Genomic DNA, 17,049 nt, shown 5'->3' with positions numbered 1-17,049 from the left:
TCTTTCTTTCTCCCTTTCCTATCCCTCAGTCATGTCTGTCCCATCTGTAACAACTGAAAATATAATAAAATAAATAATAACAACAAAGGTCTATCAAATGGACCAATACGGCAAGGCCGTGATGATCCATTTGGCAAAGTAAATCCATTGGGTATCCTTGTTGGTCTTCAGACAACAATTCTGACAGCTAAAGAACCAAATGGGACAGGCAGAAAAAATAAAAAGCAACCAACCCCCTCAACAGTTGGGACAAATCAGTTGGCAAATAAAAAAGCAAAGGGGACCAAACATTGAGAAAGAGACCCTCATTTCCTCCTAAAATAGCAGCAGTTCTTTCATGAGGAATAACTTTTAATAATTCCCTGTACCACAAAGTCACAGAGGGAGGTTTATCCTTAACCCAGTTAATGAGAATACATTTCCTAGCTACCAGCAATAGTTTGTCACATAATTTGCACTGCAAGTGATTTAGTGTTACTCCTTTTGAGGGTAGGCCAAGAAGAAAATATCCGGGGTCCCTTTGGAGCCGATTCTTAAAAATATTACTTAGTTCTTGACATATGGAGCTCCAAAATCTTTTGATTAATTTACATTCCCAGAAATAATGAAAAAAGTGACAGTTTCTTTTTGACATTTGCTACAGAAGGGGTGAATATGAGGTGCAATCTTATGCAAGACATTAGGAGCTATATAAAGGCGATGTATGATTTTGTATTGAGTTTCTCGCAAGCGGTTGCAAGTAAAAGTGGAACTACCTATGTTAATGGCTCCTTTCCACTCCTCTTTGGCATATTGATTATTAAGATCTCTCTCCCATTTATGAATAGCGCTCAATGTGTTGCTACTGAGAGTATATAGGGGAGAATAAAAGGCTGAAATAAAATGAGTTCTGTCTTTTCGCCTAATAAGAAATGTCTCAATATCATCATATATAACTATTTCTGAAGACTTTGGAATTTTAGAATGAACAAAGTTACAAACCTGGAGGAAGCCAAAAACGTCGTCTCTAGGAATATTAAAATTTGACTGCAATTGCTCAAAGTTCATCAGTGTGTTGTTTTGAAACAAATCGCCAATTACCCTTAATCCATTTTTGTGCCACTTATCGAAAATACTGTGAGACATTCCTGGAACGAAGTCTTTGTTTCTCAGTAAAGGAGTCGAGAATGAAGTGCAATCTTCTCTACCCAGTCTTTTACACATTTTACGTGAAAACAATTTTTCAATATCCAGAGGACCCCCATTTAAAACGTTTCGCAGCTCACTTTTAAATATGGACATGAATAATTCAATTCAGTCAGTGGACTGGTATACCTGTCATGTCAAATAGTAGAATCAATATAAAACTTGAATGACTCCTTCCATACATACATAGAAAATGTAATTATGAAAGTGACTGCATTCAGAATACTTTAATAGAGTATAATGACTGTAATGGACACGACATTTTGACACTCGTCACATGTGGAGAATTTGGACAAAGCAGAATATCCTGAACTTGACGAGTGTATTTTTCTTAAAGGTTAATGTCATTAAATGGCACAGATTGGTAACAATGACCCATAAACACAGTGGAGAGGTCCACTTTGATCATTACAAGTAAAGCAGGTGAGGACTAGTAGTCACCATCAGCCCCCACCTTCACACTGCTGGATGTAGAACATTTGTCTGGCCTAGCTGCCGCCCTAAACAAGAATAAAACCACAAAACAACACCACAACAACATTGACATCCCACATGACAAATTAATCAGTAACAGCTGGATGTTAACTGTAACAACAGCACATCTGCAGGGAGTTAAGTTAATCCTGTCATCCAGTTTATTTTCCAGGGAGAAGTTCAGCCTCACTTCCTCTTCTCATGCAATGTTGTACTGTATGTTTGTGTGGGAAGACTTGACAGCATATTCTCTTACAGGCTACAAGACATTATCTGTAATATCAGCATGTATGGAAAACAAAAAGTGTGATTCATGTATTTAAAGTACTTTTCTAGCACTTCCCTGGCCTCGGTCACAGTTGGGTAATATTTTAGACTTGCGGTGGGTTGTGTCAGATTTCCTTTGAGTTTAACTCAACTATAAACTCATAAACATTCAAGCTTCCATATAACACCTTGTGGAGAGGAAAGAGATTTTCAGTGACTACAGACGCAACTCACAAAAAAATTATGAACACCTGCAATCATCTGAGCTGTTCTCAATGTAAGACTTTTAAAAAGTCAAATTAGGAAAATTTGGTAATAAAACACACATAAACATAAAAGTGGCATCCTACTCAGTTTAGCTGGGTGTAGGTAATTTTTAAGGGTTTTTCATTAGGTGGTAGTATCTGGTACCAGGTACTTTTTAGGACCTACTCAGCCAGGTTTCCAAGCGATCCAGCAGACTGCATGCCACAGACTGGCCTCTCAGTGATGTCACTTGATGAGTCATGAGAGCGTCTCCTTCATAAAAATCAAAATCACAACTTTTAAAACCTGACAATGAGAAAAATGGCTTCACAAAAATCACCATGGTCCCAGAGTCTGACAAAAAGCCAAACGCCCAGCAGCAGGTATGAAAAAGCATCGATGCCCTCCTTTGTTATGGTACAATAATTATGTAATGCTGTTTTCAGTTTGCCCCCTTTTGTTCACACATGGGTTTCCCTTAGCAGACCTTTAGAAATGCTGGCACAGGTGCTAATTGGAGGAAGTGTTTAAAGATGATAACACAGAGATGAAGTCAGGGAAATTCCTGATAATGGGCTGGCATGAAAAACGTGAGCACGAGCAGCAACGGGATTGCAGTTATGCTACGTCACTAGCTATTATTTTCTTTCCTCTTAACGTAACATTGGTCACTGTAACCTGTATGTGTGTATGTTTTTAGTTTTTTATTTTTGTCTCTCTCTCTTCAGCTCATTACCGTCTACACCGTACCAGGAATGGACCCCGACTGGCTGATCGGAGAACGAGGAAACGAAAAGGGCAAAGTACCCGTCACCTACCTAGAACTGCTGAGCTAATGGACCAAGCAACACACACACACACACACACACACACACACACACACACACACGCACACACACACACACACACACACACACACACACACACGCACACACACACACACACACCCCTGCAAAAACCTCTATCCACCGTCACACATGTGGACTGGGTAGACCTGCTGTTGGCCCCAGTTTGTGCTCCTTGTGTATTGGTTCAGCTCACAGAGGGAACCCCTGCACTGACTTCTATGCTAATAACCCAGCACTGTTTGAAAATGCTGTGCAGGTATCTTCTAACCACCTGGATAAAATAATATAAAGATTTATCAAGGTGAGATAGTGGAGAACTTAGTTAGCAAGCTCTATCCATAGACTGTATCTGATAATTAGTGCCAATTACCAGGCTAATAAATTCCCCCAGAGCTCAGATGTTCTTGGACAGTCTTTTGATACAATTAACTCTACAGAATGGCAATAATGATACAGTTATTTTATTACATTTTTCAGTTTATTCAACTCAAAAAAGAAGAAAAAAGTTGAGTCATTTAAATTTGGACTTTTATGAAGGAGCACATAGAAAAGAAAAGGAGTGCTGAAAAACTAAAATGAGCCTACACTTCATTATGACACAAATTTTATTTACACCAGATGTTCTCGTAGCTCCTTTGTTATGGTACAAAGGAGTTAGTGAATGCTTTAATCTCCACACAGCATTTGTTGAGTATCAAAAGCCAGTCCTGGTAACTTTCGATTTCAGATGAAAGCAAAAGCCTCTTTAGTAGGCACCAATGTTTTGTGTGCTTATGTCGACCATGTGGATGGGAGTCTTGAGGTTTTCATGATGATCTCTGTAGGTGTCCTGCCATTTCAAGAGATTGAACCTAATTCTGGAAATACCTGCACAGCTACGGTATTTTAATTTTTATGAGACCAGAGAAATCAGTGTGACGGTCCCCTCTGTTATACGCAGAGACCAAACTGCAGCTGGCTTCCCATCTCCTGATCTGAGGCTGTGTGAAAAAACTTATGCAAAACTGCCTGTTTGACTCATTTCTAGTAATACTGATGATTATCAGAAAGAAACCTGTGACTGTACGAGTCAGGTTATGTTGATGTGGCCTATTACTTAGATTTCCTCTTATTTCGTAATGTGTACACAGAGTGTAATGAAGCGCACAGTTTGTTGACTGCGCAAACGTGTCTGTTGTTGTGTGGAATCTTACACAGTTCTGGCAAATACTCTGACATCTGTGAAAACTTCAAAGACCCAGGCCTTGTTTGATCCATTAAAGAAAAATTCCATGCAATAATTATTACAATGTGAGTCATAATTTTGCACATTTTATCAGCTCTAACTACATTTTTTCTCCACAATTTTCTTTCAGCTGTTTCACAATAAAAATCCTTGTAGAAAATGAAGCATTTCAATCCACAGATTAGGGCTTTTAATTTGAAACATATTGGAAAATCTTGAGTGTGTATAAACAAAAGTGCAGTAACTTTAATGAGGTGTGAGTGGACTGGAAGTACTAAACAATACTATACAACCAATTATAACTTCTCAAGCATGTAGATAAAGGACAGTCACACATTTCTATATTTGTTTGAATTTTTTTCAGTTAATAAGAAAAAATTAATTCAGTGTCCAGTTTAGTGCTAGCCCGCAGCCTGCAGCAATAACATTTAAGGTAACTTAAGTCACTGAGGCAACATTGACCAACATGTCAGTTTGTCTTTACGGGCCCTTCTGCTTTAAATAAAGCTGGATTACAGTAAATGCAGGTGTCCGTACTTGCACTCTGGTACTGTTACACCTACTTGATGCTGGGAAAGAAAAAAAAGAACTTCACAAACAAAATCAGGAGCTCAAATTTCCACTAAATTTACAGTTAAGCAAATAAAGCGGGTTTCCTATTAAGAATACAAGGTTTAATGGTGCAGAATGATGCTTTCCTGGATATTGTCGTGCTTGATGAATTACATCATCTACTATTTGCTCAGCAGGGCTTCCTAGTTTGCCGTAAAGCTGTGTCACACACGTGGAAGCTCAAAAGTTCCCATTTTCATGTTTGTCATGCAGCACTTCATGACAGCGATTCCACCTTCTAAAAAGAAAACAAGACCCCGATAAGAACCAGCTCATTATTTTTCTTCTGTTACTTCAGTTTATTTAATCATGTGATGCAACATTTTACATCCACGCTATGAGCATTTTCTGAGGTGTGTAGGAATTTTGGGCTGAATATCATATTAAGGCTCTGTTTAAACCTGCAACAAAGTCAGTTAATAAAATAAATGCTCTCCTGTAGAATCCATCTGATTTCACTCTGATCGCATCTTTGTTTTCTTCAAGTGTTAGTGGCACAGCTGTACTCAGTGTGTTGGTTGCATGAATATAATGGAAACATACTGAGAGAGAACCCACATTTAAGTGTTGTATCATTTGATTACTGAGTCTTAAATATAACAAATGACTTCCCTTTTTCTTTATCAAGAGGCAGACAGAGGCTGGAAGTCTTAGCATATTCCACTTTCTCTAACTTCTTTCCATCAGTTCTGGAGAAACATTTGAGCAAAGCACACATCTAAAATACTAAGTGTGTATGTAATTTGCTAGTTTGAATTGTTATTTAAAAGAAAAACAGCAAAGCAAACAAAGGTGTAATATTTCACAACATTCACTGACTCGTGCTGTAGGCTGCGACTGTAACACCTAAGCATATGCTATTCCTAGAGCATTGGGTATCTGTCAGTCAGGTATTTGAGAGAGAATTCAATCAAATTCAGAGAGCTTCAAACAGGAAACTGAAATGCATGCGTGCACTGTCTGATATGACAGAAACTGTTAATGTACCTGTTGATCTACATTCCCACCCTCATCTGTACCTGTCAACTTCAGGAACTAGCTGAAAGAATGAGTTTCATGCATACAAGGAGCGGAAATAAGCTTCCTCAGAAGGGTGTCTGGCTTCAGGTGCACAGGCAGGGTGCCGAGCTCGGTTGTTCAGGATCTCTCACAAGGTTATTATCGTTAACGAAAACTAACGAAATAACGAAAACTAGAAGTGAAAAAACATTTTCATTAACAGAAATAAAAACAAAAAAAGGAAAACTAACTAAAACTGTAATGAGTGCTCACAAAACTAACTAAAATTAACTGAATTCATAGCAAAAATGTGTTTAGTTTCATTGATGTGTGCGTGTCATACAATAGTCAAGAGTGAAAATGAAGTTGAGTTTCCAGATTTTTGTCTTGCTGTCTCATTATGCCTGCAGGTGGCAGTATGTTAGTCGAGTCGTCTGTGTTGCTCCGTCCTCGCGCAGAATCATGTCAGGAAAAGTCGGGAGAAAGCGCCTGAGTCCAATTTGGGATTACTTTGAATATGACTGTGTTTTGGATAAAGCAATTGTCTTGTAGTGGAAAGAGACAAATTATGAGGGACATTTCTAAAGGGAAAAAAAATCCCACAAACCTTAAAGTGCACTTGAAAAGCTCACACAAGAAGGCTAACCTAGCTTACCTTGAGAAGGTAAGGGAGCACACTCAACCCTCATCCCCAGAAAACAGAAGCTAACCCCAGGCAAGGCAGCGTGATGCATCCCGAGACAACAGGACTGGGATGTCTACATAACTGTGTGAGTCAACTGCCTTCAAAAAGTTTATCAATTCACTTGAACCAAAATTACGAATACCCGGTGCTGCAAGAGTTAATAGTCTCAGTGGGGCCAAGATATACATTTTATAGTTGCCTGGTATCAATGGTTGTTCATCTGCCCTAATTTATTTATTTATTTATTTAAAGAACCCATAGGTGGGAATGTGAGTTGTCTGTCTCTGCGTGTTAGCCCTGCGACAGACAAGTGACCTGTCCAGGGTGCAGGGTATGGTAGCTGGAATAGTAACATACCCAAGGATAAGCAGAAGAGCATGACTGATATGATGAAACTGGGATTTTGTTGCACGTAATTATTGCAAACACAACTAAAACTATAACTGAAACTAATCAAAACTAAACTGAAACTAAGGATTTTCAAAAAAATAAAAACTAAACTAAACTAGCAAACAATTAGTAAAAACTAATTAAAACTGATATAAAATTGAAAATCTGAAGTCAAAACTAAATAATAAAAACGAATGAAAATTGCAAAACTATTAAAACCCTGATCTCTCACATATAAATGAGAAAGCAAGCAGGACCAGGATACACTGAAGAGCTCATGTGTCTTGGCGAGCTTGTGAACCCTCCAGAAAAGCTAGTGGAGGTAAAATTCTGTTTGAACCAGCAGCGAAATGACTGAATGGATGAACACACATCAATAAAGCATTCACCTTTTAGGGTTAACAGTCTGTTTAGTCAACTAATAAGCCTATTATTGAGATATTCTTTTAAACAATCTCACAGCAACTGAACCTCTTAACCACCAGTCACCAATCAAGTTTTTTTGTGCTGGAATAGATTCCAGCTCAGTCACGACCCATAATAATTTTGGTGGAAGAATATGATAATCAAATATTATACTCTTTTCTATGAGACCTCTGATTCCTAGAAATTTACATCCTGAAGATCTCTGAATAGCAGCAGAAATATTGCTTCACAGATTAGCCATAATCAATTTACCCTACCAGTAAATTAAACTCAAAAGCAGCCCTACAGGTACAAAACCAGCCAATCTGGCAGCACTGCCCCAGCAGCTGTGACAGGGAGTTTCATATGCAAAGTTGGTATGCAGTACATGTGTCAACAAAGCTTTACATAAAAAGGTAAAAGAGGTGACTCATCTTGTGAAACTGAAGTCTTGCACATCCCTTTGTTTGTAATCTGTAAGTCACAGTAAATGATGAAAAGTGCTTATGCATGGGTTACATCAGCAGTGAAACATGCATACCAGACCTGCGTGCACTATCACAAGGGGAATCCCCATGAGCTTTCATGGCTGCCATAGAATAACAATAGAAACCTAATTTAAAGTCGCTCAATGAAACTGGCCCTGGCATATTTCTATGTGCCTGCTGTAGTTTCTGTGACACCTGAATATCAGGTCAAATATGCTTTAGTTCATAAGAAAAGAAACTTATTGACTGAGAATCCCCAGGAAAAAAAAAGAGTTTGGACTCTGCACTCCAAACCATGTGTTTAACCCCTCAGTAACAATCACCTGCAGTGTCTGATGCTGCTAGCAATACTTATTGAGCTCTTAAGACTCTTATTAAGCTTTCCTTCAGCTGCACTGTTAAATAATACTTTTTATTCAGCTGATCATATAATGCATTACATAGTACCGCATTACATCGCTACATCTTTACCATATATTTTGCACCATAGTCTTATACCCTCGCTACACTGTAGCTCCTACACCATAGTTACACCTTACAGCTACACAATAATTACATCATAGCGTTGATTTCCAAAATGTAATGTATGATTAGGTTTAGGCCAACTCATTAATTCATAATCAAAATGGATGGATGATTGAACAACTTGAGCCCCTACACCACAGCTCCTAAACTATAGCCCAAGTCCATGTCATCACTGGGTGGTTAACAACTATGACAGGTCTTTTTGGTATGAACATTAGCACAAGGACAACACATCTATGAAACTGAATGTAAAAGGCTCTAATTTTAGCTAGCCTTAAGTCTTCTCTTTTCCCCCTCTTTCAGTAAAAGTAACTGTTACGCAAGATTTTGGCTTCAGATGCAAGACGATAACTTTAAGGACTTTAAGGATGATAACTAAGGAAAGATATGCAGATGCAATTATAAATGAAAACTAACAACATTGCTACTTCATGGTGTGAGGTCCAGCAGTATTCACCTTTAGAAGTATTTTCCTTCCCATGTGAAAGAGCGGATTTCCTACATGAACGCCAACAAAATCACAAAAATTTGAGTTTGTGTTGTTTGGTTTATTTTATCTCATGGTGTAAGGGATAAATTCACAATCAGAACTAATGTGGCAAATCTACCCCAAAAAACAGCCTCATTATCAGAAAAGGAAAAGAAAGTGAAGAGGCAGAATAACAAAACCTCAGATGGGGATTAATGCAGGCACGTGTAGAGGGGGGGCTAGAGGGGCTTGAGCACCCGCCCCTTTCCTGGTGGGTGCCCAAAGTGCCCTTTTGTTGAGGCAACTTTTTTAAAAAAAATTATTATTATTATTTTTTTAATGTGTGTGTGCGTGTGGAGTCCTGTCTGTGCCCCTCAACAATAATATTTAACTATTAATCACAGTTTTGCTAAATAAAAGGATCTGGCTTGCATCAGTCACATGATCACATTTAACCAATGATCGCCCTTGACGGCAGAACGCGCTGGTTACGAGCCGCGAACGAGCTCACAAAGAGCACGCGCATTTTTAGCCGTCCGGAGCTGTAGGAGAAACACAAGTTAACTCAGAGACACAGACTGATGCGACAAAACCAGTAAGTAGGTGTACAGCGTACACTGTAGTGTGTAGCACCCAGGAGTATTAGCTTATTACGTACACGTTGGTAAGCTGTCTTGTTGCAACTGACAAACTGAAACAAACGAGCGTGCTGTGTGTGCAACAGCGTGACAAACATTACCTGTCCTTTTATTAACTGCACAAGTAGTGCTGGTCATAGCTGCTGGCTACCTGTGTAAGGCTGTCATGGGTCTGTAGCTCTGTCACCGTTTTAGGGAACATATTTAGTTTTAAAGTATTTAGAAACATATTTAGTTTTAAAGTAAGTTTCCGGGCTTTTCCTGCCTTTCTGGAGGGATTATATTTCACTAAAAAACGATCTAATATGCATGTCCACATAATAATAATTATAATTATAATATATTAAAACACAAGCTGTATTTTAAAGAACATAAATTAAGAAGCAGATTATATTAGATTTATATTCTAGATAAGACAAAATTTGGATTTTACAGCAGTAAAATGATTGTATCTCTACAGTTTAAAAATGTAATAAGCTTTGCCCCTGCACAGAGTGGATAGTGAAACAAATGGAATCATCATAAATACATTATTTCATATTTATTACTTCCCCCTCCTCATTGCTTTATTATTGTAGCTCTAGTAATAAATAATTAAAAAAAAAGATTCTGGATCAGCACCATGATGCCCATAGTATATACAGTATTCTGAAGAAGGTCTAAAATGTCACTGTGTGTGCATGTGTGTGTTTTATTTAGCTGGATTTAAAAAAATATTACTCATGATATAACATTGCCCAGACATGCCTGGTAAGGACATGAGGAGGAAACAGTAGGAGCTGTGTGAGGCTACTAAAGGCAGGGCTATAACATTTTTCTGTCATCATTTAGATTAAGTGCAAGAGTTGTTAGGTGTGGATAATTAGATTGTAGTTTATTGCAATAGCAAGTTGTGCCTTGTTCTCACATAGCAAGTGGAGAGTGATATATGAAATGATGGGATGGAAGGAAGAAGAGAAGCAAAGAGTGAATCACAGGCAGAGCCTAAATTATTTCTCACAGTTTTTTGTTGCCTTATGGTTCCAAGTGCTGTCACCAATCTTTGCATTTTGTTATTATCTCATGACACTTGTTTAATCAGCTACCATCTCTCCTATGAACTTTTTAATGTCTACAGTCTCAGATCAACACAGCCCTGCCCTTCCCATATTAGATTCTTGATGAATGTGTGTTGTTGTTATTCAGCCTGGTTCAATGTGCCCCTTTTTAACTTTGAGCACCCGCCCCTTTAAACCTCTCTGCACGGCCCTGGATTAATGTGATGGAGAGACATTCAGTTGGTGTTATCCTAACGATTCATAGGTACTGTACCTACAGATGTGTAATACAAACAGGTCACCAACAACCCAATCTAGGTTTGTAGTTTGGTTTAGGTTTACTCCCACAGATTGTTGACTGTTGGTAACACAATGTGAAGAAAACAAGTTATGACCAAAATGAGATAAAGCTGAAAGCCTCTTTGTTCTTTATGTGAAGCGCAAAACATATATGTGTGTAAATAGATTGAGGTCTTTTAGGAGGTGTGTTATTTGGTTAGTGATATTTCAAGTTATCCTTCAAAGTTTCTTTGATGTTTTTGTCCAGATATCGATGATTTCAGAGTGTTATCATCCTCCTGTAGGGGCCACCCGTTTGATGTGCAAAAAACCTGCATGTGTTTTACCGTAAAGCGTGTCTGGTTCTTCATTATGGCAAAACTCCACAGTTAAACTGGTGTCAGTAAGCTCCTGGGCCCTATTTCAGGAAGCCGGTTTAGAAAACTCAGAGTGAAAAACGATACTCAGGGTTGAGTAACCCCGAACTGTCCAACTTGGAATATTCGGTTTCAGAAAGGCTGATAACAATTAGTTCAATCAACGCGGAGTTGCTTTAACCCCAAGTTAAGCGCGCGCACGAGGATACATAAAGCCCTGATCAGTGGAGCACAGATTAAGCGAGTCACCATGGAGACGGAGGGAAAGAAGGCGCGGTCAATGTATTTTACAGCGCTTGAGACCGAAATTCTGATGGCAGTATAGGGCTTTGGAGCGTGATGTCACGGGGGTGGGCGATAACATGCAAATTTTGCGGAAAAAAAGTAACACAGCCTCAGCTGCAAAAGAAAGGGAGCATGCATGGCAAAACATGGCCGACAGAGTCAATGCATGAGTGTTAATTTAAACATTGATCTAGGGATTTCCACCCATTTAACACGTTATTTTATTATATTTTATTTTATTTTTTATTTCATACATTTGATTTTGTGATGTGATTTGAGCGCAGGTGCAACCCAACAGGCCCCAAACGTTCCTGGCAGCAAGTAAAAATGAAATATAAAAATATAGTCCAAACAGGTAAGGTGTAATTGTATTATGAGCCATAGTGCTTGGTCTGTTTGTCCTATATAAATCAATTGCAGTTAGAGGCTACATTAATTTCCCCTCTGTAAGCACTTATTGAAATTATCTGAGCACATTACAAGTACATATTTGCTTACTCTGTATGCTCAAATGTGGCCCGTTATAGCCAACAGAAAAAAAGCGGAGGCCTGAAAAACAGGTGGGGGTCCTCCACCACCACCACTCACAGAGGCTGAGCAGTTGGCTTCCACATTTGTGATAATGTTGGCAGCATCACATATGATCTTCACAGTGCAGAGAACACAAATTAGCATCCATTACTATAATGAAATAATTTGTTAGTTTGAAATGCTACAGGGAACTATGTACCTGCACATTAATGCTGTGGAAAGACTTCCTGTTCACATAGTCTCCTTCATTTACTGAAGGAGCAATGATTGGAATGTGAGTGCCATCTATACAGCCAATCACGCCTGGGAACCGTGGGAATAAATGTAAAATTTAAGTAGTAGTTCAAGTATCACCACATCATGAATTAAGTTTTGTTCATCCTGATACCTGCAATTTTGTGGCATCCCTCTTTGATAAATCTTGTGGGTCTATGACCGGGGAACACCACAAACGAGTACAGGAGACGTTTCAGTGCAACTGTAACATTCCTGACTGCCCGACAGACGGTAGCCTTGGAAACGTGCTCAGCGTCACCAATATTATACAGAAAGCTCCCGTTTGCAAGAAACCGAAGTGCAATACAAATAATATGTACAGAACTGAGAGAATGTCGGCGATGTGTCACATGAGCAATATTAGGCCTGAGGATGTTATTCAAATAAATTATAGATTGTGCTGAAAAACGGTAACGTTCACACAGGAAATCATCAGGAAATGATAAAATGTCCAAACGCGCTCTAATCACTCTCTCCCGGCGGAGAGCTCTGCGGAGAATTTGGGCTTCAACATCTACTGGCTCTTCAAGGAAGGGACACGCCATGTCTGACACTTCCTACAGTCAGGTTTCCGACAAAGAGGCGGAGAAAGTTAGGGTTAGTTGAAGTAAACCTGCTAGGGGGCAGGTTAGCTTCACGGAGTGTGTTGTCATAGTAACTCGCTCAGAATTAATCTAAACTCGCTTTGTGAAACCGAAAACCCAGAGTTTTCGTTAACTCAGGGTATACTTACTCAGATTTTGCTCTAAACCGGCTTCCTGAAATAGGGCCCTGGCCTTCTTGACTTTAAAGCGGAACAGGTGTCAGTCAGGGCATTTAGTTGTGTAGAGGAAAAAGATGTTACCTTAAAAACAAACTCAATGTTTTGGTGAAATTCCCAGAAAAAGGGTTCATTAATTTTTGTTCATTGTTAATTGGAAACCAGGGAGAAAACTGTGAAATTATATCTAAACATCACCATAACTACTTCCAAAAAAATTTAAATCTTTGTGTAACATGTCTATTTTTACGAATAATCTAGATTTATCTCAGAAACAACAAGTTTGGAGCGCATTTCCAATCTTCTGCTGTGAGCTTTCATATCATTTAAACAGATTGAGAAAGATTATCACATCATTGTTTTATGAAACCATTATTTCCACCAGTGTTTCTGTGGATCTGTAATTAAATAGCTGATGTGCTTAAAAATGCTTCAGTTTAACGGAGGACACAATAACATCAAGTTACAGAGTAGTGATGGGTTGGTCGCGGACGAAATGGCTCTTAGAGCCGGATCTTTGAAGTGAACGATGCGAGCCGGCTCCTTATTGGGAGCCGTGGGTTTTTTTTCTTTCTTTCTCTCTTTCTTCTTCCCCTCTCTTTCACTTTTTTTTCGCTTCACGCAGCAAGTCACCCTTGTGTTTGCGCTGAGCAGAGACGGCAAACAGAGCCTTGCGTTTGCGCCCCTCCCCCCTCTGCTCAGCGCTGAGCTGAGGGGGCAGGGCGGTAGTTACACTTGCAACAGCCGTAGCACACAACAAGAGCAGGAGGGAGAGGGAAAGAAAGACAGCCGGGAACAAGAGACAACATCGTCACATTGGAAAGGTACAGTAAAGAAAATGAGTAACACCAAGAAAAGTAGCAAAGTCTGGAACCATTTCAATCTTATTGACAAAACAAATGCAGAGTGTAGAGTCTACAAGAAAATAATAATAATAATAATGGATCGGATTGATATAGCGCTTTTCAAGGCACCCAAAGCGCTTTACAATGCCACTATTCATTCACTCTCACATTCACACACTGGTGGAGGCAGCTACAGTTGTAGCCACAGCTGCCCTGGGGCAGACTGACAGAAGCGAGGCTGCCATATCGTGCCATCGGCCCCTCTGGCCATCACCAGCAGGCGGTAGGGTAAAGTGTCTTGCCCAAGGACACAACAACCAGGACAGAGAGTCCGGGGATTGAACCGGCGACCTTCCGGTTACAGATACGCTTCCCAACCCCCTGAGCCATGAAAAGGATATCATATAGAGCCGGCTCCACAAACAACATGCACAGGCACCTAAGAACTGTCCACCCATCAGTGCAATGGGAAGATAAAACACAGTCAGTTGAGTGTGATATTAATATTTCTAAATGCCAACCTTTCCCTTAATTAAAGATCTGGGCGTTCTTGGCCCCCCTTTTCCCCCCATATCTTATTGCGTTGTGGTTTGCAGTGTTTTGTATTGTTTCACTTTAAATTTGTTTAAAAGGGAAAAATTTAAGTAGTTAAAAGTTGAAATCTATGAAATGTAAATAGTTGGTTTTTGTATTTTATAATTTATTTATTACATTTTATGTGGAGTGAATAAATAAAAGTATATTTACAGTGGCCCCTAGAAACAAAGCACGTACACACTCCAAAACACAACAGAAGTGCTCCAGGATGCTAGGGGCCGTGTTGAGCTTTTGTTACCTAGTGGCTACACAAGCCAGGAAGTACCAACAATCGGATTGGGTGTGTGGTAGTAACAGGTAAATTAAATTTTTTTAAATTATTTGAATATATATATATATATATATATATATATATATATATGATTGTTTGTGTATTAATACAAAAACAATAGACATATGCATTCGATTTTGTAATTTAAGTGATCTAGGTAGCTCTGTTTTGGAAGTTCAGTTAGAGATGTGTTTTGGAGTTTGTACGTGTTTCGTCTCTAGGGGCCCCCATAAATATTTATATATAAACATACATAAAGAAAACCACGTTTTTTTACATTACTAATTCCTTTTGTGCATAATTTTATATTATTATTTTTTTATTGCCACTTCCCCTGCCAGTGGCGGACTCCCTCAGACATCAGTGCGTTGGTGGTTCTTTGTGTCTGGGGATGGGCGTCCAGGTACACACCGGCTCACTCCTTGGCGGCCGCTTATCGGGGCCTGGAGCCTGGGGCTCGCTCGGGCCACTTCGGAGGTGGGGTGCCCCCGGCCTCTCGGCCTGGGGCTCGGTCACTCAGGCGCGGCTGGCTGCCGGCGGAGCTCACGGGCGCGTCACTGCAACTCCCCCTGGCTTCTGCTCCGCGGCTGCTGAGTGAGCCCTCATCTGGGACTCTCCTCAGCTCTTTCTGGGACAGTGGCGCGGCTGCCCCTCTGTTGGTCTTCCTTGGTCTCTTGTGTTCTGGGGGCCTCTGGATGTCTGGAGTTTTGATCTCCTCCATACCTGCTTCATGCCCTGGAGGACGGGGCTGTGGCCACACCTTCGAGCAGATTATTACATGAAGGAACCTTTTAAAAAAAAAACAAGCGCGTCCATGCTCACAGGTGTACACACGGGTGATCACACCCACAAACTACACCCTTTTGGCTGCTACCTCAAAGCACACTGTGTTCTGTTGATCTTATGTGCTGCACAATAATGTTTAATATTTAGTATTTACTGTCATATTCCCATATATCATTGTGATGTTGTTTATTCTATTACTCTTGTTCTCTTCTGCTTGTTTTCTTTTTTCTTTCTCAGCAGGTGATCCAGGTGATTGATAGATGCATTTTTTTTCTGCTCATTCTGTTGGTTTTTGTCTTTTGCCCTTCTCCCCCGTCCCTCTTCTCAGCTGTTTCTCTTTCCCTCTTTCTTTCTCCCCTTCTTTCCCCCAGTCAAGTCTGTCCCGTATTCAGTAAGTGAAAATAAAATAAACAATAAAAGGTGAATCCAATGGACCATTACGGCAAGGCTGGGATGGTCAATTTGGTAAAGTAAATCCGTTGGGCATCTTTCTTTGCCTTTAGACAATAATTCTGATGGCAAAAGAGCCAAACGGGACAGGCAAAAGAAAAAAAAAAAAGAAATAAAAGCATTTTCCACACCAAAAAAAAAAAAAAAAAAAGATATTATTGTTAATAATAAATTAATTAAAGCAACAAAACAACCTGAAGAGCTGGAAATCCCATCACTATTACAGAGACACAGATGTTCAGTTTTAATAAACTAAGAAAGTGTGATCTCAGGGGATTATGAACAACAAATGTGTCATCAGTACAAAAGCAACTGTTTACACAATCCTTCTCATGTGTCACTCTGAATATATTACATAACCAAGCATTTCATTGCACAAGATATTTCTCTTAAACTTAAACGTGGTGTCTCCAGACAGAGACTGAATCACTGCACTCTGACATGCAAGCCCTAACAATGGGACACCAAAGGACTTCTCAATACACCAAAGTACAGGGTGGGCCATTTATATGGATACACCATAATAACATGGGAATGGTTGGTGATATTAAAGTCCTGTTTGTGGCACATTAGTATATGTGAGGGGGCAAACTCCTCAAGATGGGTGGTGACCATGGTGGCCATTTAGAAGTCGGCCATCTTGGATACAACTTTTGTTTTTTCAATAGGAAGAGGGCCATGTGACACATCAAACTTATTGGTAATGTCACAAGAAAAACAATGGTGTGCTTGGTTTCAACGTAACTTTATGGGACTCCGACAGCACAGTCGCACTGGTGTTCAGCACAAGATACCTACGGTGTTCAAGAGGAACTACCATGGCTGCAGAGCCTGAAAAGCAGAACGACTGAAGATGAAAAGATTTTGTCCTGCTTTCCCATCAGTAGTGACTGGTAACATCAGATCGCTGGTAAATAAGATGGACGAGATTGCGATGCTAACAAGGACAGAGAAAGTTTTCAGAGAATGCTGTGTTATGTATTTCACGGAGACATTGCTGCATAAAAACAACCCGGATCAGGTGGTGGATCTAAACGGATTTACGTGGGTGAGAGCAGACAGGGACCCTGGCAGCAGGGCAGCTTTATGTCTACAACCA

The 17,049-nt window shown here is 39.8% G+C and overlaps 1 protein-coding gene across 1 annotated transcript in view; it reads left to right on the top strand.

Annotated features, from left to right (window-relative positions):
- sh3glb2b (SH3-domain GRB2-like endophilin B2b) overlaps window positions 1-4,300 on the top strand; it is a 71,531-nt gene extending 67,231 nt beyond the window's left edge. Inside the window, exons 12-13 of the mRNA XM_082541659.1 lie at window positions 2,901-3,051; window positions 3,120-4,300. Coding sequence (XP_082397785.1) covers window positions 2,901-3,008 — 108 coding nt within the window. The 3' untranslated portion in view covers window positions 3,009-3,051; window positions 3,120-4,300. The remainder of the gene's footprint in view (window positions 1-2,900; window positions 3,052-3,119) is intronic.
- The last annotated feature ends 12,749 nt before the right edge of the window (window positions 4,301-17,049 follow it).

Source organism: Aulonocara stuartgranti (genome assembly GCF_965226115.1).
Source record: "Aulonocara stuartgranti genome assembly, chromosome: 7".
Classification (NCBI taxonomy): domain Eukaryota; kingdom Metazoa; phylum Chordata; class Actinopteri; order Cichliformes; family Cichlidae; genus Aulonocara; species Aulonocara stuartgranti.
This window is presented reverse-complemented; position numbering and strand designations above follow the sequence as displayed.